General features: G+C 33.1%; 1 protein-coding gene across 2 annotated transcripts in view; it reads right to left on the reverse strand.

Annotated features, from left to right (window-relative positions):
- Positions 1–492: 492 nt before the first annotated feature.
- Neto (Neuropilin and tolloid-like) overlaps positions 493–21949 on the reverse strand; it is a 343486-nt gene continuing 322029 nt past the window's right edge. For both annotated transcript variants that reach the window (XM_076412141.1, XM_076412140.1), the window contains 3 exons: positions 7371–7675; positions 7148–7315; positions 493–1250 (listed from right to left, as the gene is read on the reverse strand). In XM_076412141.1, the coding sequence (XP_076268256.1) occupies positions 1199–1250; positions 7148–7315; positions 7371–7675 (525 nt within the window). In that variant the 3' untranslated portion in view covers positions 493–1198. The remainder of the gene's footprint in view (positions 1251–7147; positions 7316–7370; positions 7676–21949) is intronic.

A 21949-nucleotide genomic window follows, 5' to 3' on the forward strand; every position in this document is an offset into this window, starting at 1 on the left:
TTTAAAGATTTAAGCGCACATAGGGATATAGGGACAGAAAAGGCGACTTTGTTTTATACTATGTAGTGATTATTAAAATATAGTTTTTAGTTAATTATTCGTTGTAAAGTACATATGATGTATGTTTATTAAAATGTAGTTTATGGTCTATGGTTCTACATATTTTCAAAGATAAGTGGTACTAATAATTTTTTAATTAATAAATTATTATACAAGGGTGATTTAATAGTCCGACTTAGACAAGATAGTTTGATGAAATTGGACATTAATGATAAAATAAAGCTATTTGAGAATATATTGAGACAGTATTGGTATTAGGTAGAACTGAGAGGCTCTGTCTTCTCATTAAAAAGCATGATTGTTTTTGCATCCATTCTACTAACAGGATTTAGTACCAAATATAAATTGTTAAAATAATTTTCTTGTTTAATGTCTCATTAGTGTTAAAGTAGCAGTTTGGATAAACTGGGTGTAAAGATTTAAACGCCAGTATATTTTTTAAAAAGTTTATTTAAGAATTGTGTAATACGACATAGTGAAATACCTTATGCCGTACATTTTTACAGATAGTAAAAATTATATTAAGAAGCCGTACTGTCTTTTTCTGATGATGTATGCTAACAAATAGATTAATTATGAAATACGTCTTGTTTAGCCACCTAGCTTAACAACAACAACAATATACATGTTGAGGTTTCGAACGTTAATAAAACGATTCCCTGAACCGCGTTATCGTCCAGTGCTTGGTCGGTTCGAAATTTTAACGATAGTATGCAAAAAATTAGTATTAATATTTTGTCTGTTTTTCGATACTCTCCTTACAATTTCGGTTCGACACCGTAAAATTGATTTAAAAAATAAAACGCGAATACAATCAATGGGCAGGGATAAAATGCACGACGACCATATCACGACTCAAGAGAAAACAAGAGATGGCGATAGTTAAAACGGTTTCTTATGGTACATGATGTTCCCACTGAAGAGATTTGAAAGATTGTCAACGGATCCACGGATGAGGAATGAAAAAACGACAATAAAATTTGGTTAAGGATTAACAAAGCTATCACGTCTGAAGATCAGTTTGAGTCCCTTCGTTCGCTTCGTCCGCTGAGCCGTCGCCGAGCTGCTTCGAGCTGGTTCTCAGGAACCGCCGGGGGTGTCTTCTCTTGTACGGTTCCCACTCGGTGTTCAGCATTTGTCAGTGGGTTACTATGACGTCTGGTGCGGATTTTGTTGTTTGGACGCTGTATCTGCAAAGAAAATTCGATATGTTAGATAGTAGGCTCACTATAATCACAGAGAAAATAGAGTTTTAAATTTACTGTAAATTTTGGAGAAATGATTATCGATGTCACTATTTTGAACATATTACTTGTTTTAATCGCTATGTTAAGAGCCGCACATTTGATTGGTCTATTTCGTTTCTATGGTGGGTTTATTTTTTATTGATTTTTGTCGCCATCTTCAGTATACCTTAAGTAGGTAAAGATAATTAGATTTAATATGGTGTAGTATGTAAATTATTAGTTATTAATTTATTAGTGTAATATTAGTTGGTAGTACAATATAAATATAATGCATCTAGAGTATGTTGTGTACCTTGACGCATAGATAACAGGTCAAATGAAAGTCCCCGACTGACACATAGATGGCGCTACTAGAATTAAATTCATATGGTTTTAGTTAGCCTTAACCTTCAAAAGACTCGTGTATAAATTTCACAACTGTCGGATCATTAGTTTGTGAATTATAGCATTTTGAGTGAAGCAACTTTTGTTATTGTGAAAGAAATGGATAAAAATTGGAATTTCGCGTGTTGATAAAATATTGCTTTTTGAAGAGAAAAAATACAGTTGAAGCAAAAACTTGGCTTGATGCCGAGATTCTGGATACTGCCCCAAGAAAATCAACCATCAAGGATTGGTATGCTAAATTTAGAAGTGGTGAAATGAACACCGAAGACGGTGAACGCAGTGGACGCCCAAAAGAGGTTGTCACCGACGAGAACATTATAAAAATCCGCAAAATGACAGTCTAAAGATAACAAATGAAAGTGTATATCATATTATTCATGAATACTTGGGTGTGATAAAGCTCTGTGCAAGGTATGTGCCGCGCGAGCTCACTATTGACCAAAACAACGACGATTTGATGATTCAGGGCAGTGTTTGAAGATGATCAAGCGTAATAAACCCGAGTTTTTGCATCGGTATATGAGAATGGATGAAACATGACTCCATCATTTCACTCCGAAGTTCATTCGACCATCATCCTGGTGGTTTGCACATGATTAACCCGCCCCAAACCGTGGGAAAACGCAACAGTCGGCTGGCAAGTTTATGACGTCTGTATTTTGAGATGCGCCTGGAATAATTTTCAATGACTACATTAAAAAAGGAAGGACCATCAACAGCGACTATCACATAGCGTTATTGGACTGTTTGAAGGACAAGAATGTGCTGCTTCACTAAGAAAATGCACCGTGTCAAAAATTCGTGAATTGGGCGTCGGTTGCTCGCTGGGAAGAAAATTTGGTAGGCCGCTGACTTTTCAATTGATCTGTTAATATAACTTTTAAACGCATTTTTCTGGGAAAAAATCGTAGTTGATATTCATATACTGAAAAAAATTATATTCGTTTTTTTGTTTTAATCTTAGTTCACATAGAACAGACAATTCAAAAAATATTTTTTTAAGATTTGTTTGAAATGAAACTACGGAAGAAAATTCATAACGCGCGGTAGCCAATATATTCATTGTCAGATTGAAAAAACTTTTGAAAATTTGTTTATCAATTATCAAATATATGTACAATGTGTTCCTAATTGGCTAAAAATGACTTAAAATACGCCGTTCTACGCCTATTCCTCCCTTAACGAAGGCTGTATGATTGCTATTCGAAAGCTGTATAAATTTTGAAGAATATGCATGAATATTGGGTGTAAACTCGTATATAATTTTGTGAAGGTTATTTTTATTTAGTCGGATACATCCCGTTTTATCCGTCATTATTATCCCTTGGGTACCTTGTATTACTAAACTATTCTTCACTGACTAGTAGTAATCTCTCTTTTGGTGAAAGTCTCCCATATGTTCCGCGTTAGCCGCCCTTATTCTATACATGTTAATTTTTACTGGTGACGCCACATTTAAAATTCACGCCACAATTAAACGAGTAAATAACTTCACACGTACGTCACTAGGCATTAGGATAATACTGCGTAAACAACGGCGAAACCTATACGCAGGTAAATATTTATCCAAGTAGGCGGTTTAAGGATCTTTGCGGTTGGCGGGAAGGGAGGGAAGCGGGAAGACAGATGGCGAATTCGGGCGCCGTACTATTCGAGCTCGCGTCACCTATTTTTTGCAGGCGATCCGAACTAGACAAACACAACTAAACAGCGAACTTCTCGTCAAATTAGGCAATCTCTCGTGTTCCTATTAAAGAGACGGTAAGCTATTGTTACGAGGTGTGAAATTAGTTTAGATACGAGCGTAAATGTTCGAAGCAGTTCGTCAATGTGAATAAGGAAGTTTTATTTCGTAATTCTCAGGTTTTACCGTAAGGTATACAAATTAGTTTTTGGACATTTTAATAGATGGCGCAATTAGCTTTAAATTGCACAGGGTCTTTTTCTCATTATCTTAATCATCGCAAAACACACTTGATGGAAAATGAACTGACAAAGACGAACAGTGGTAACTGACTAAATGACAGATGACATTTAAACTTCCCGTCAATGAAGAGTATAGCAACAAAAATAATTTTGACTACTACTTTAAGTAGGTTAAATAAATAAAAATTAGACATTTCCTTCAGTCATTATATATACTGTAGTAACGATATAATTTTTCTTTAATAAAAAAAAAAGCTAGAGGTAATGCTAGAATTTGCAGAGGGAAAACTGAAGAAAGCAAAATTAGAATAAGAGAAAAAGTTATATAGGATTTTGCAAGATGCAAGAATAGTGGAGGGCGATACTTTGAAAAGATTAAATTTACTAATAAGAGTTGACCTGAATCGAATAAACAAACCATCTAACATTAACCATCAATTACGACCTAGTGATCAAATGACTGCTTCTAAAACAATATATTTGTATACAAGAACATAGGTAAATGCGTTGTTATTGTTTTCTAAAAATAATGAATTGGATAATTCCTTCAGGGAAAAAATACGATGGTCTGCAAGATGAATATTTTGCTTGATATTTTTGTACATAATATCAGATGATATCAAGTTTTGATCTAAATATAGTTCAACGGACTTGATGTAAACATATTTCAATGAAGATATTTCAATACGGACAAATTTCTTTCTTTCGGTCCCGCTCTAATCTAGAAATGGCGTTTAAAAGTCAACAATTACACATCTAAGGGATCTTATGTAAGCCAAAAAGGGTATATTCATTGCATATATTGATTGGAGAGCTATAAACTCGGATATACAAGGGAACTGTTTAATAAAAATGCAATTCCTAACTGCTATTCAAATAGTAAGTATTTCATTACGATCTACGTTGAATTTTTAACACAGAACATTTAGCAATTAGGAAGGAAAACAAGGTGCCAAAACCTATAAGAGAATCATAAAAAATTCTATGCACATTAAAATCTTCAAATATAATCAGAGACAAGAAACATGTGTTTCTATATATAATATATAGTATAATAGACATTCAAGTGGAAAAAATTAAAAACATCTGTATAACAAAATCTAAATATATGAATAGCGTTCCATTATATATTTGCAAGAAACATATAGGAAAGAAAATATGATCAGAGAGGACGGTTTAGATGCATAACATTTAATTCAGTTAACTATGTTCCAGTGTCCCTTGTGGTAATATAGATAATATTCATATTTGTTTAATATGGAAATTGTAGTGTAAAAATAAACAGAAATTGTATTTCTTAATATATTTAGTAGATAATAGATCCAAATGTTAGTAATTTATAAAATATAGTTATTGATTAAATTTAAGGCAATAACAATGTACGATTAGGAGATAACTTCTCACAAATTACAACTATATTTATATGAAAAGCTATGAAAATTTAAATATTTTATTAACGTTGAGTGAAAAGTATAAGATTTACATGCATAATACTTAATGTCTTCAATTATTCAGGGACAACACAAAATATCATCATTAAGTTTATATCATTGGCATAATAAAAAATGTTCCTTATTTGTTAAACGTAAATTATCAGCTTCGGTAATGTTTTTAATGGTTTTTGATTTTATTTAGTATTCAAATATTAAATAGTATTAATGTTGTTATTATTATAAGTAAAAAATAATTAAAATATATTTTTAAATTTCCCGTTAAAAATGTTCCCTCTTGCAGCACTCTCTGTGGGTCTGAAGGGCATCATTTAGTCACATTTCTTTATATGGAAGATCGCCTTCTATCTCTGACTATTCTATGAAACGGACTCTTCAATCTAGCAATCGTTGACTTGGTTAACAGAACACGTGCAATAAACCACCGCATTTAGAAATTTCATTCCATAGTACCTTTTGTATAAACTAAACGATTCAATAAATCAACAGTTTAAGAAGTGGACTATTATTCGGACTATAAAAACCACAGTAGCAATGTTGTTATGGCAATGTTTCATTTTTATATATTTCTCTAACGTGATAGAGATAAATGGGCCGGAAGCGAGGGAACGAATATCACAGGACGAGGAACGTGTGTACCGATAGGTCTGTATTTTGATAAATAATAATATTGGGTTCCGACTGAGCACGTACATGTCCTCCATCGAATTATATTAATACAAGTGACGGTTACAGGACGTGACAGTTTACAATGGCTCGCATCTTGCCAAGACGCAATTACAACGTATGAAGCTATATAAAAGCCGAAGTATTTCATAATTCAATTTCCAAGAAGTCGCATCGTTACCTTTCGCAGTCCTGCTGTTTCTCTTTATTTGTCCTATCGAGAAATGGAGAGGGACTTCACTTAGATAATGGTCAGATATTATTTTTAAAAGTGTTTCGTGTACCAGTGTCAGTCTACATCTGTAACAGTCCAGAACAATATTATATTGTTTCGTATTGGCTTCACGTAAGCTTATATTTTCTCTATGGATTATTTTTGATTGAAAGTTTAAGTATGAACAAAGTTGAACGCTTAAGCAAAGATGATAATTCGTGGGTGGTCCGATAAATACTTACAAAAGAATAATAAAAAGTTGGAATAGTAGCGACTTATTTCTCAACAAATACTCCAGACCCAGCGATGTTTCAACTACGTTAACCCGTCTGAAATATACGTTTCCTCGAGGACTGCAAAGTGGGCCATCGTGGCGGCGATAACCTTCCCATTCGACTTAAATTTAAAATTATTTTAGTCCCTATTTTACTTTAAACCAATTAAAGAAACGTCAAGCTTTCAATGTCTTGTCAACTGACTTCTGTGTTGCTCTGAAGTAAATACTTTAGAACTAAGTATCATACCTAATATATACTATAACATAATTGAAATTTTAAAGATATTTTCAGTTATATAGATTATACCAGACAATCTGTCCCTTTTATCAAAAATGATATTTATCTATATACGCACGTCTGTCTCTATCGAATTACTGTAATGCGACAGGAACAACACTTATGGCGTCAAACTTTTGTCTCAAATTGAATTAGAACGTTAAAATAATAATGTAGCAGGATCTAGAAAAGCGACTTGTTATTTTTGTTGTTCTAATGAAGTTAGCCATTTCTATATCTGCTAATAAAAGACAATAACTGCAGAGTGTGTAGAGAAGTATTGTAAAAATGCCATTCTTATATATATTGGGAACACAATTTAATTTGGTTTGGTCTTTTATATTGCTTTAATAACAATTTTTACGCTTTCCAGCAAAATATCAACAGAAACCAAGTTCCTTAATAACATTTTATAGAGTATTATATATTTTGGAAAAAAGTTGCGTATGAAAATATTAGAGTATATCAAACTGGATTTTATTTAAAAAACACCAATCTTCAACTCGTCCCAGTTACTTAAAAAAATTATCTAATATAAAGTGCGACTCATATAATAATAAATTATGAAGACGATTAAGATTTTGTTGCAAAGGGTTTCTTAGAATAGCTCACAAACAACAAAACAAATCTATTAAATTTTACCTTTTGTCATATTTGGACATCGGTGTTGCAGACTTCTCGTGATGCATCTCAATTTTGGCCTCTGCTTTGAATTTGTTGTCCTTCCTGTTATAACCGAACGTACTGAAGGGTGCTGGAGGTGAGTTTGTATGCACGCTATTGTTGGGCGTGCTATTTCCTGAACTATATCTGTAACAAACAATTGATTAGAAAGTTTTTTCGGAAATATTCTCATACAACTTACTCTTGAGTGGTGAACAGACTCTCTCTGGTTTGACACGCGCTGTCGCACATCTTGGGCATGTCGTCAGCGTCCACCGTATAGATGTTCTGATTGTAGAGACTGCCGTTTGTGGGGACGGTGTGAGAGCCTTTAATGATAATCGGCAGGATATCATCTCCCGGCACGTAGCAGGGTGTGTTCGTTGATTCTGGAGGCCCGAACCTGGTGGACTCGACGGAGGGCGTTCGATGATTCCCGCCGGTACCTTTGGAAGACCGTTTGTCATCGTCGTCCTTGTCCAGCTGTTCTCTACTACGTTTGAACTCCTGAAATTTACAACAAGGATACTTTCTATTAAGATAATAGCTGACGCTGCATTATTCAGGTCAACTAAGCATCGATTTTTCTGCATGGAAAGAAGTATACGAGACTATATATTTAGGGTAGGACAAATGGCGGAAAAAGTTTAATTAAAAAAAAGACACATGTGTCTACTTTTTATTGTCTATGACGTGAATTGGCTGTTTTATTGGAAACACTATTCATATAGGGTATGATGATTGGAATAAAATAGAAATGACGACAGGAGCTTTTGCAGATTATACTAACTATTTAATTTTGCAGTAATATGTATATTATGTGTATTAACAACTGATAGCAAAGAAGCTTAACAAATCGAGGGTGAAAAAATAGAACAAGTAACTATTTTTAAGTATCTGGGTATAAAAATTGAAAGCAACAGAAGCCAGGCGAATGAAATTAATGGAGGAAATACAAAAACCATAAATGTATACTTTGTTCCAATTCAAATAGAAGCACCATTTCTTTCTCAGCTTCTAAGATATCAATGTATCAATTTAAATTAGCAAAGCTTCAAAGATCTTCGAAAGACCTTTAATTACTTATTTGAACACCAAATATGTAATATTATTTCATTCGTTTTTTAACTTTTCATATCTAGAAAGTTAATATCGATAAAGAACATATAGGAGCAAAGTTAAGATAGTTTTTAGCTTATTACTTCAGATTCTTATTTAACTCTGTTTAAATTCTGATAAAAGATTTACATGTCATTACGAGTTTTTACTTTTGAATGACATCCTTTGTAATCAATTTGGTGAAATTATCCAGAATTTTCTGCATAGTATTCATCCAGTTTCGTTGGTAACATCTGTATCAGTAGCGGGATAAACCCTTCTAGTTCTAAATCAATATGTAGTAAAAAAATACCTCAATTGCTTTAGAGATATTGGAGATGGAATCTACTCCTCACCCACTGCTTTCAAACTCACCATAATGGTTAAATTATGTTGAGATGTGGTGATGTTGCCAAGACCAAACTCTCAAACCAAGTCTGAAACTTTCTGGCTATGTGTATGGGCACATTATCAGCTTGGAAAATGACTATAAGATATTCATTCTCGCTAATCATCCCACTACTGATGTTAACGAAATGATCATGCTTGAGTGTAGGAAGCAGGTCGAAAATGCTTAATTAAATTATACATCAATTTATTTGAGTAAAACTTCAAGCTTCTTCAAAATAACTCCAATTTGTATGTATTATTATTTGAACACCAAAAATGTAATACATAACTGTTAATTTTATTATATTCTTGGTTTTTTAAATTACTATACCTAGAAACTTATCGATTAATTGCATATCCGAAGAATGATAATTTATAAGCATAATATTTCTAATTTTGACGATCTAATACTGTTCAAATTCATATAAAGAATCGAGCTAGTTCAGTTTATATTATTTTTGCCCCAACATGAACTGAAATAATTAAATACAAAAAAAACTGACAGGGTTTCTTTGTACACAGAATTTTATCGGTAACATCTGTGTCTGTAACCGGATGTATCGTTCCAATTCCAAATCAATATGTAGTAATAAAAGCGTAACTGTAACAAAACATAAATATTGTCTTGAGCGCTCATGCATTATTTATGCCGAGCACACCAATCCATCATCGTATGGCCTAAATATTGATCGAGCGGCAAAGACGAATCGGTCTGTGATCGCGACGGAATTCCTCTCGATTCTGTTATTGGACGTGTAATGGATCGCGGACACTTGTTGCCTCGCCCAGGACGATAGCGGTGGTGGCCGGCGACAGAAAATAGCTTCATTACAAGAAAATCGTCCACGAGCTAACACCATTCTCATTAATAACTCGATTCGTCTTTCCTAGAATGTGTTTATTTATTGGTGAATTATTGGTATGTTTGCAGATATGAAACTATAGAATTCTTTTTTTGTTTTTTAAGCGTTTGTTAAGATAGCAATATCAAGTATGCGCCCTATCATATGTACTAGTACATATAGTATATCCAGTAAAATAGCCAATGTAGATCATCAAAATTTATGACGTCAGCACGTCGCAAAAACTTATAATTTGGTTCACCACGTTTGTTGGTCTGTAACTTCTAACTATTACCACTAGAGTTATGGGGAATTTTGTAGACATTTGACAACGAGGAGGGGATCGAACAGTACAAATGTAAATCCAATTTCATAAACCAATTAGGTTGTATATTTGGCGCATTAAATAGCATTATGTCTGTTTTTGTGTAGATAATCTTATTTCATCCTAGGGTAAAACGTAATAAAATTTAGAAACTTGCAAACGAAACCGAATGATCAATTTAACCATGCTTTGATTGAAAACCGCCCAGAATGAAACAAGATGTCCAAAACAAAATGTGAAGGAAACGTTTCGATGGGACATATTATCGCACCCGCCGTACTTTGCAGATCTTGCCCTATCCCACTATCACCCTCTTGCACCAATGAAACATGAGCTTGCAGACCCGCACCAATTTCGAAGAAATTAGAAAATGACTCGACGAATGGTTTTTCTCAAAGTACAAAGAGTTCATAATTTAATGTTATATGATTCGCCTTTTATTTAAGTTAGACCTATGCTGGTTTATACAAGACCTACGCTTATGCGTTCACTTGTATTTATATTTTGCCATTGAAACACAAGCAGTGAATTTAACGAACACCAACACCAGATTACAATAAAACACGAAGCACCTTCACCATTTTAATAGGCCATAAGACAGTCCGCGCTCTGCATTCAATTATCCCCCATCCGCGGCATTTTTTATTACGGACAATTTTTTCAAATTCCCCATCATCTTAATTATAACTTCACCCTTCATGGGGACGCGTTCTTCTCCCCTTTTTTTTTCGTTGCCGTCGCTTCCCCCTAACACAAATAAAGCGGACTTGAAACAGACTCCGGCGCCCCCGCCCCCACGCCATAAATCCGATTTTTGTACAAAAATTAAGACCAGATTATAAACACGGTATTAATCAAAATTAAGTCCAGTAATAAACTGACTGGAATGTAAAAGATTAATTTTGCACCGCTTTATTTCGGTCGAGTCGGGCCGGCTGCGAAGGTGGTGGTGGTGGTGGGGGTGGTTTGGCAGCGCGAGGCGAGGTGCGATACAGGGGAGAGGAGGTCATCAATTTTTATTAGATCGCTTGCGTCATTCGCGGATGGTGCGGATGAGCTTTGATCGTTTATTTTTTTCGGAAAAAAGTTTCTTAATGTTTGTGTTGTTGCATCGGCCGGGTGGATGATGATGATGATGATGATGATCGGATTGATGGCCTTTAAAAGGGCTGGTTTAATGGGTCGGTTAAAAAGGTTTCGGTCGTGTCAATCAACGAGATAATTACCTATATTATATATTTAATGCCATTAAGTAACATAATGGGTGTTTACAAGGCTTTTGTTGCGGTTAAAAAAAGAGAATGGATCTTAAAAGGCAGGCTTTTGTTCAACGACGATAAAAACACGCAAAAATGAAGACACGATAATAAGTTTTCATATTATTTGTCAAGGTGGTTTACGTTAAAGGAGCGCTAAAAGTAAAATATAAGTTAAATAATACTTCACTAGTATAAAATAATAGCTCTACAGTGTCAGGACAGTTTGATATATCAGACTTTTAGATGAAATATTTGATATCCAAATAAGCATGTAGAATGCGATGGGGTCGCTAACCAGAAATTACTAAATCCACAAAGTATTTATTGAGCATTTCCATGGTTTCAGCGATCGTGCTTTTACGGAAACTATTTCGGAGCTTTGTTTAAATGCATTTAATATAATGTATACAAGACAGATAACTAATAATTTTTTCAATCCAAACATAATTTAATACAATTGTTTCAGAGAAAATTGTTAGTCTGGAAAGTATCCACACAGATCCAAAAGATATACAGCTATTTGAGAGATATAGAACATCCGTTCATACAATGTCGGATAATATAGGATTTAAATGGTGTAAAGATAACCCACGAAGAGGTTTAATGAAACTTCCAGAGATTGCTTTTAAAAGAACATCATTTTTAAAAACATATAACAAAGTCAAGGAAGAAATATATTTTTATTTATATATTTATATATTTAAATGAGATATGAATATTTCAGAATGGTATTTTGGGTTGCTCATGGCAAGATGATAATAAATACAGTATAAAGTATGTATATACAACAACGGTTCATGGAAAAAATTAAAGGTTGGAATAACTATCGAGTAATTACTTTTTTAAAATTAAACCTAAGACGAGATACATAGTAGATCAGATTACTGAATGTTATGGCCACAGAGTATTATGTCCTCCTTATCAATGCATTTTTAATCCAATTGAGTTGATATGGGGTATTGCAAAGAATTATTACAGTAGATATTCAGGTCGAGGAGGATATTCAAACCAGAACTGTCTGGATTTATAGAAAGAGGCATTCTCGAAAATGACACTTTTGGTTTATATGAGCTCGACCACAAACATTGAAGAAGAAATTGACAAATAGTAGAATCTTGAGCAAGGTTTTAATAAATTGGAAATAAACAGCTTGGTTATTATCTTGACTAATATTACTGAAAGTGACTGTGATTGAATAACACTTTATGAATGTTGGTTTATGATTCAATGCTGACGATTATCAAGCCAGGGTGATGAAAGAGGAAACCACTAAATGTCGGTATACAGTTAATATAGTTTAATTGTAGGAAATTGTATTATGAGCCTGGAAGCTTTATAAACATGTGTGTTATTGTTTAGAACATACATGAACATTTGGTTAACATGTATGAGGAGAGAAATAATGCTAACTGTTTTGCAGATATTGTCATTAAAGAGAATGCAGTGATTAAATGTAGTTTTATTAAGAAAGATGTACACATATAGTAACAGGACAAACTAAAGAGAAATATAGTAATATCATAATGACTTAAGGATACATTGCATCGAAAGAAACAAAAACTAAGCTTAAAACATAAATATGCTCTCTAATGAAAGTAGAATACATTACTAAGATATACAATTGTTAATTAAGTGGATTAGGCCTACGGCGGATACCACTACATACAAAAACGCGTCTAGAACCCTACCGATACTAGTGTGGGAAACAAGCTCAATGTATATATAATAAAACAACTCTAACCTATGAATTATTGTGGCTGCAAAATTAATTGTAGTTTTAAGTTCTTCGATAATAAACGCATTTGATGTACTATCATGTTAAAATAAATTATATTTAATACAATATATTTGTTCAATTATTTTATTTGTATTAAAATTTTGTTAAATGTCAGAGCCTCAACGTACTAAAACTCAGAGTAGTTGCGGCAACATTGCAACTTTTCCCATGACACTGGTATTTTGAATTGACTATATATATTTTTGTAGTAAGGAAGACTTCAACATTCAATTTGTGCATTTAGATGAGACCTGGACATTTCAGAATGGGACAATGGGTCACTTATGGCAGGATGATACTAGCATAGTGTTAGTAGTTTTCTCCAAGTCGAAGGGTAACTACTATGGAGAAATGGAACAGAATATATTTTGCTGTGGTTTGAAAATCATATCTTAAAGAACATGGAGGAAGATAATGCACCATACTATAGTAAACTAGTGGAAAAGATCTCAAAAATTGCCGCGACAAAGGCTACAATTGTATATGTGGAAAGAAACATTGTTGGCTCGATCAGACACAGTGAAGAAGAAATTTACAAATGGTGGAATTGCGAAGTGTTAGATAGATTAGAAATTAACCGCTTAGTTATTCACTTGAATGGCGTTCAGAATTACTAGCTCAGTTCAATCGCAGCGACAGTGATTGAATGAAATTTTCTGGACGTGGCATTATAATTTAATGCTGAAAATACCAAGACAGGGGTGATGAGAGTGGAAACAACAGGTGGTAATATAAGATATAATTAATATAGGATAATCGTACTAGACAATCTATAATATTCATGTGCATATATATATATATATATATATATATATATATATATATATATATATATATATATTTATGTTTGTACAATTGTTCAGAATATGTAGAGCATTTAGTTAAAATGTATGAGAAGAGAAAGAATAGTAACTATTTCGCAGACATGACAAATGCCCGCTAAAACGCAGTTATCATATCAAGTTTTACAAAATGAATTCAGGTTGTAACATAATAATACAGAGAGAAATACAATTATATTAAATTTACTTTACGAGGAAACACTGCACCGAAGGGAACGAGAATTTTACATGAAACGTAAATATACTCTTTAACGAAACTAAAATACATTACTTGGATATACAATTGTTGATTAGGTGAATTAGACATCTAGCAGAAACCACTACATAAAAAACCGTGCCGAGATCTCTGCCTCATAGGTAGTGTGGAAATTAATTCAATGTAAATATAACAAAACCCAATCCTAGCCTACAACCTATTATGAATGTATAATTTATTGTAGTTTACGTTCTTCGATAATATATGCATTAGATATACTGTAATTTTAACCTAAATTATATCTGATAATATTGTTGTTTCATTATTTTATTTAGAATTTTTTATTATTAGACTTTTGCTTTATGTCAAAGACAAAATGAACCAAATCTCAGAGTTTATGCGGCAACATTTATTGACGTCATCAATTTAGATGACGCGAGTTCACTGTTTTATTGAACGAGTTATATAGTTTGGGTCGCATATTTTTCCACACTTGCATATTATATTTGGAATATTAGAATTGATATAATATTTTTTTATAATACAAGGAGCAATTGTAAAGTATTGAAACTTTTTTTATTCAATTTTATTTTTATCAAACCATTTGAGGAAATCTCGGGAGTCAGAGTTTATCTGGAATGTCTGAGAATAGAAGCAGAGTGGAGAACAAAAAAAGGAACAGTGTTCTCTCTTAGAGAACTGAGACAAGGATGTGCTAGTGGATAGGGAGGACATAACTGATGATAACAGTTGGGATATTTAAAAACAAAATAAGTAAATATAATAGTTTTGTACAAAATAGTACTTTTAAAATTTTGAGTTGATTGTCGGTCTGGAAAAAATTCTAAACCAAAAAAAAATACTTAATTAATTTTTACGACAGTGACGCTGTTTCCATTATTCATTTATCCTACATCCTCGTGTAGGTACGATTAATCTACAAATCTCGACTACAACCATTATTTCCCCGAACAATTAAAACGGAGAGTCGAGATTCTCCAGGGGACCTACGGAACTTTAACCGGCTTAAAGTCTAGCGGGCGTCTGCGCTGCCGCCAACTATCCCCGCCGCCCGGCAAAAATAGTTGGACCATTAACGGAGGACTCGTTCGTCCACTTTAATTACGCATTTGTCTTTTTTATTATCTATCAACGACCTTCCTCGACCCTTTTCAGCCCGGAAAATACATTACAGGACATTAAGGCCTAACCCGACGCAAATTAAACAAAATTTCTGTCGGTACCGCCGTTAGGGGCCGAATGCTCGACATCGTCGAAATTATACTGCGGACGGACCATTATAATTTGCCACAGATTTATTCTGTCTGACGTCGAATCAATTTCACGAATACAGACACACATAGAGGCCAGGGCGCGAGGGATATGACCCTACCGGAATTATTTATGAAAAAAAGACTCCAGTCACCACCTTGTTTATATTTCGGTATTTTTTCTGAAACCCCACTTAATTAATATTGAAAATTCGACCAAAATATCTACCTATATATATATATATATATATATATATATATATATATATATATATATATATATATATAGGTATATAATTCAGAGATTGAAGATTGAAGTACTGGCCGTTCAATATTTTAGCACAATTTATATTACATATAAATGCAGGTATTTTTTTGATAGCTACGTTATTTAGATACCAACAGTCCAGGCCAAACAGCCTTGGTCCATTTTTGGTTATATAATATTTGTAGAAGCGCAGGGAAGGTTTATATGGTGATAAAATGAGGAAACATTTGGTGAGAAATAGTAAAAATCCCAATTTTATTTTCCCAGATATGGTATCACTGTCACTGTCATCAGTAATTTCACCATCACAAAGGATAAAATTTTTGTTGGTCTTCAAATTTGTGGGTGCGTTGTGAAATTTATTTTCTGAATAAAAATACTAAATAGTGAAACCGAGACTAGAATATTTAATATATTAAACATCTAATATAATTCAGAGATTGAAGATTGAAGTACTGGCCGTTCAATATTTTAGCACAATTTATATTACATGTAAATGCAGGTATTTTTTTATAGCTACGTTATTTAGATACCAACAGTCCAGGCCAAACAGCGTTGGTCCATTTTTGGTTATATAATATTTGCAGAAGCGCAGGGAAGGTTTATATGGTGATAAAATGAGGAAACATTTGGTGAGAAATTGTAAAAATCCCAATTTTATTTTCCCAGATATGGTATCACTGTCACTGTCATCAGTAATTTCACCATCACAAAGGATAAAATTTTTGTTGGTCTTCAAATTTGTGGGTGCGTTGTGAAATTTATTTTCTGAATAAAAATACTAAATAGTGAAACGGAGACCAGAATATTTAATACATTAAACATTTAATATAATTCAGAGATTGAAGATTGAAGTACTGGCCGTTCAAATTGAAGTTCAAGTTGAAATATATTTCACATTTGTTATTTTTTAGTCATAAATTTAGTGTGCCAGAACTATATACCACTACTTTATATATATATATATATATATATATATATATATATATATATATATATATATAATCGAAAATTCCAAGGAGAAGATCACATTAGTTATTTTGTAGTCATAAATTTAGTGTGCCAGAACTATATACCACTACTATATATATATATATATATATATATATATATATATATATATATATATATATATATTCGACAATTCCAAGGAGAAGATCACCTGACTTGGACTCAGAGACAGTGCTTCTTTAATATAGGTTCGATCAGCATTCCACTACTATCCAGAATTAGATTATAATGTGAACAAATCAGTTACGATAGGGGAAAGGATCGTCATTAGATCACACTAAAGACCTGCTGGTGAATTTTACGACAATCAACGAAGCGACTATTGTAATTATCGAAAAAAATATAGAAATTGCAATTTTATTTTCAGATAATATGTGCCGAAATTTATTTGAAGTTCTTTGCAGTTCATTTTCTGGTAATGGTAATATATTATAGGATTAATTACCATTGCCGCTTCATTATTTTCATAAATATTCATAATTCTCTAAACCTTTCAAGCATATATAAATTAATGAAGTTTAATATAATAACCTCTATTGGTTAAATGCATTTAATATACTATTTAATAAACTGTTTATATTTTTAGTTTTCATAATTTAAAATTCTGTGATTTGCCTTTTCTTTAATTCGGCCATATTTTGGTTTAAGGCAGGCTTTAATTTTTGCGTATATTGCTGGATGTACTATTTTGTCATAGTTGTCCATTATAATTGGAATATCCGAACAGCTATCTTGTTTTACCTCTGAACAGAATAGCAAGGAATTGAAAATATTTTATTCAATTTTATTTCCTAAAATAGATGTCGAGATTTATCTGAAGTTCATATATTTTAAGATACAGTTTATCTTTTGGTTATATTGAAATATAATCCGCTTCAGTTACGGTCAGTTACAGCTTCTACCTTACCGTTTATTGGCATTAATAATTTTCATGAGACAGTTTATAAAACTAAATGTTTTTTACTTATTCATAATTTAATATTCCACGATTGATTTTTGTTTAAGTATATCTTTTGTCAGTTTAAGTTAAATCTCGGTCTAAGTTTTTATGTCGAAGTCGGGATGTAATTTTTAATTATTATTTTTAAGTTAACTTTTCTGATCGTGTTTTTCTATATAATTCTGGATGGCCAATTTGTCACCTACTACGTTATATATATTCGTATTTTAGACGTATTATAAATGACAAAAAACTAGAAATAAACGTAAAGTAACTAAGGTTATTTGTAAGGATTGAATTTCGTCCGGAATCAGAGTCCGTGCAGTAGATTTCATATAGAAAATCGCTAGATTAATACATATTACTGTTGGCAAGCCGTTGCGCGGCTAGCACGGACAGCCCGATTGATATATACCGCGTATTAATACAAGACCGTTGAACAAAAGCCGGAATAAACAAAAAGGTGACAATTCCAGCAGCGACGGTCAACGACGCGAAAACAATATCGCATCGTTTCCGCCTACTGGCCACGTAATGGCGTAAAACGTTTACGAATCGCCGGGATTCGTATGGACATTTTGTTCGGTTTTTTTCGTTTTTCTCGCCCGGATCCCGGCGCTCGTCCTTTTATCGCCTTCGCCATATTTAGTGACAAAAGCCCGGGCCGGGGACAAGATATATGACGTGGAATTATAAAATATGGTCGGGAAATCGTGCCAAATGACCTATCGGGCGGCCGGAGGGAGGTCCACCTCTGCCGGACGAATTTCGGAGCGTTCCCGTTAATTACCACAAAAAAAGGAGCCAATTTACGGGAGTTGCGGTTATTGCCCGTGCTTCCTGTTGTAATTAAATGATTTCGTCGAACGATCAGTTGAGTTTGTGTTTCTCTTGTTGAATATTAGAGTATGAATACAAGTTCGATTATTTTATGAGAAATAACTGACCAAAGGTTGCTATAATCTTACTATTTTTTGACCAGAGTTTCGCCTGCAATCGTTATTTTGGTTAAATCAACAACAAAAATTATATTCGCATACTTTACTACTTTCCCTTTGAGATAAAATGGATACAAATGTATAATATAGAATAATCAATTTATTCAACAGGAAATATTGTCACACTGTATGTGAGAGTCAATTAAATCAAACAGTATATATGAGCCTAGATATGAAGCCTAGTAAAATATTGTAAATACTTCAAATGCTGTATTAGCTATTTTATTTTAACTGATATAACTCATTGCTTTTTTTTGAATAATAAATCGAAACGGTTAATTAATATTACTGAATTAAAAGACTCGACAGTTAATAATCCTATCTGGAAGCTCTCAGATCAAAATTAGAGCCACGAGCAAGGCAGAAAGGAAAGGGGTTATAAAAATAGAAAACGATAATCTCATTTTGCGACTCTGTTGAAGTAATATTATTGAAATTATATGTCGAGGATATAGCGAAGATGTATATCTACAGCAAAATTCGGTGAAATAATTTAGGATAACTGGAAATAGTAAACCCAGAGCATCACAGATTGTAATAAGAACTAGCATAAAATGCAATATAATAACATGTAATATTTTAGTTATAATTGGAATTCCTATATGTAGTCGTTTTAAAAATGAAACAAAATAAATAAGATACAAGGAAATATAAGACCGGCGAATCATAAAATATTAAATTATGAATTACTGGACAAATAAATTACTAGCAGAACAAAAATATATTTTATTATTTTAAATGAAGACATTTTTTCTTTTAGCCGTTATTAATTTTAAATATTTCTATTGTTTATATATAAGTTTATTGTTCTCTTATTACTTATCCTGAAAACCGTTTTCCAAAGTTTTAGCTGAACGAAATTGTTCAATAAGGTTTAATAAGCTGTTATTATCAAATGGAAATAGTAATATTTTCAGTTAAAGGTTTTTACATCATACAGCTCAAGATACCATTGCTAAAAATAATGCTATTAGTAGTTTGACAAGTTTAGACTATATGCTGGTCTATTCGATAGATTTAGTTAACTTTGACTTCTAGATCTTTAAAAATCTATATCTAATTGATTAAGTTATTGTGAACATACTACATAAAATATAACACTACATATATTGGCATAATATTTTATGCACATTTCACAAGCATCAGTCACCTTTCTACTCACGTTACGGTTAATTAAACCTGTAAACTACGTGACAACGTAAAAGGGCCTTCGTTTTACGAATTGTTAAGATTTACGCGGATATTTCGTTCCGATTTTTTTCCGGTTATTCACCGACGGCTGGTCCTTTTATCGCCTTCGCCATACTCGGCGACAAAGACCCGGACTAGGGACAAGATATACGACGTGGAATTATAAAATATGGCCGTGAGTTCGTGCCAAACGGCCTATCGCACAGTCAGGACCGTCTACCCCCGCAGGACAGTTTGGGCTCGGCTAGACGACCGTTCCTGCTAATTACATCAGAAAAGAGCCAATTTATGAGACGTGCGGTTTTTGTCGGGCGTCCCTTTGACAGTTATAAGATTTTAACGTCCCGCGGTTACGGTTTGCGCTTCGTCATCAGATAGACGGGTTCATTTTTTTTAAGTTAACTAGGCGCCCCGGCGAATTTCTTGTCCATCTGCATTTATCTTGCAAATTTTCACCGGCAATAAGAATAGCCATCGATTGACAGTGACTTTGTAAGGTTTCATGACAATATTGTGGCTGTCAGGTACTATCTAACCCAATGATATCACGAACATAATGACTAAATTGTTCTCTTATCTTTTTTTTTTGGAAAAAAATACATAATTTTCAAGAATATGAAAAAAAAATTAATTATTCCATGTATTGGTCATTTGATTCTATCTATATATCATGTCCAGCCAATCTATATATTCTATCTATATATCAGGCAATCCCAAATAAACGGTTTGGGTAAAAATATTCATCAAGTAATTTTAACTTTTTCGAGAATAGTGAAGTGCTGCTCAAAACGTTGAGTTTTCAACGCTTCCTTGACCGGCTTTGCTTTATGAGATGGCATATTATAGTGCTGTAAAATCACTTTACCGTGTCTTCGGGCTAATTTCGGACGCTTTTCGATCAATGCATGGTTCAAATTGATCATTTATTATTGGTAACGATCACTATTAGATGTTTCACTAGGTTTCAACAGTTCATAATATGCCACGCCACTTTAGTTCCACCAAACATTGTCATTGTCACTGAGCATTGTCTTGCGGTTAAAACGATTTGGCCTTGGAGATCAACGGCCGGCTTCGTCATATGATAATTATGATTTTTCGGGATCAAAAGGTTCTAACAAAATGTATTGTTTGATGTACGTTATAAATAGCTTATAAATGTAAGCAACTATAAGCTTAAGAGTGTCTATTTTATCATCTTTTATATATGCATTAATGGGATTCCTTTAGGTTTGATTATGAAGCTATCTGGTGGATATCGTGTCTTGTATTAACTTGAATATCGATCAAGATATGCAATAATTATTAATCAATCAACAACGGACGTATACCTGTGAAATATTTCTTATTAAACTCGCGAAGTAAATAATCTCTAATTAGGTTTGGATTTAATCAGTCGAGCGGAGCAATTTCATTGGATCCGGGCGACATTTAAAATTAATTGGGACGGAAAGATAGCGACGAATATCGGCGGGAATCAATGGGACTCTCATTAAAATTATAATCGCGTTTTTCTCTCGTCATTCGCCGTTACTCAATTAAAAGGTCCATGTAGCGACAAACGCTGATCGGACGAAACTGTAGCTCTCCTGCAAAGAATCAATTAGCGGCACCTTTTCTTGTTGATTTTTTCCGTTTATAATTTATTAATTGAAGAATAATTATCAAATATATTTTTGTACAGTTTCTTTCATGCGCAGATGAATTTTCAATTTCAAACAAGGTAAGGCAGACAACTTCATGCACAGTCAGGCGTTATAACAGTGTAGAAATTCGATTTTTAATTTTATATATTCAAAGCCTAACTCTATGAGAGTACGACCTTAAAAGGGTTTTTCAAAATTTAAATTATTTTCGGAGATATATCTGTTTTAGCGTAGCGGTATCTGAAAAGGAAACTTTAACGGGGACTTTTTTCTCAAAATTCCCTTGTTCGAGAGGATTAACGTGGTACTTCAAATTCTACTGCATCGATTTACTTGAAATTTGGCGTGTTTAAATGTCACGTCACTAAAATAACCACATTTTCAAATATTTTTTTTAGTTATAGTGCTAAAGCTTTGAAAATATGAAAAATATCGATATTTTCGTTGCCACAATAAAATAATTCCACTTGATTCCTTGAGACAGATGAAGAATCATATAATTTAGGCATAAGTGAGACCTGATAAAAAGGCTAGACACTTATAAGAATATCGATTGTATTAACAGGAACACTGAAAGATATAGCAGGATAAGGACTTTAATTTCTAAGCAAGGAAAGAAATATATTACTAAACCTCCCATATAATTGCCATTAAGAATATCAGGCAAATGACTAGTCCTGATAGTGAGATATTTTTTCTGAGGAGAGTTTTGACGAAAACATCAGAA

Source organism: Rhynchophorus ferrugineus, unplaced genomic scaffold, assembly GCF_030347505.1.
Source record: "Rhynchophorus ferrugineus isolate W39M unplaced genomic scaffold, kcgeb_rfMv2 rfM8, whole genome shotgun sequence".
NCBI lineage: Eukaryota > Metazoa > Arthropoda > Insecta > Coleoptera > Curculionidae > Rhynchophorus > Rhynchophorus ferrugineus.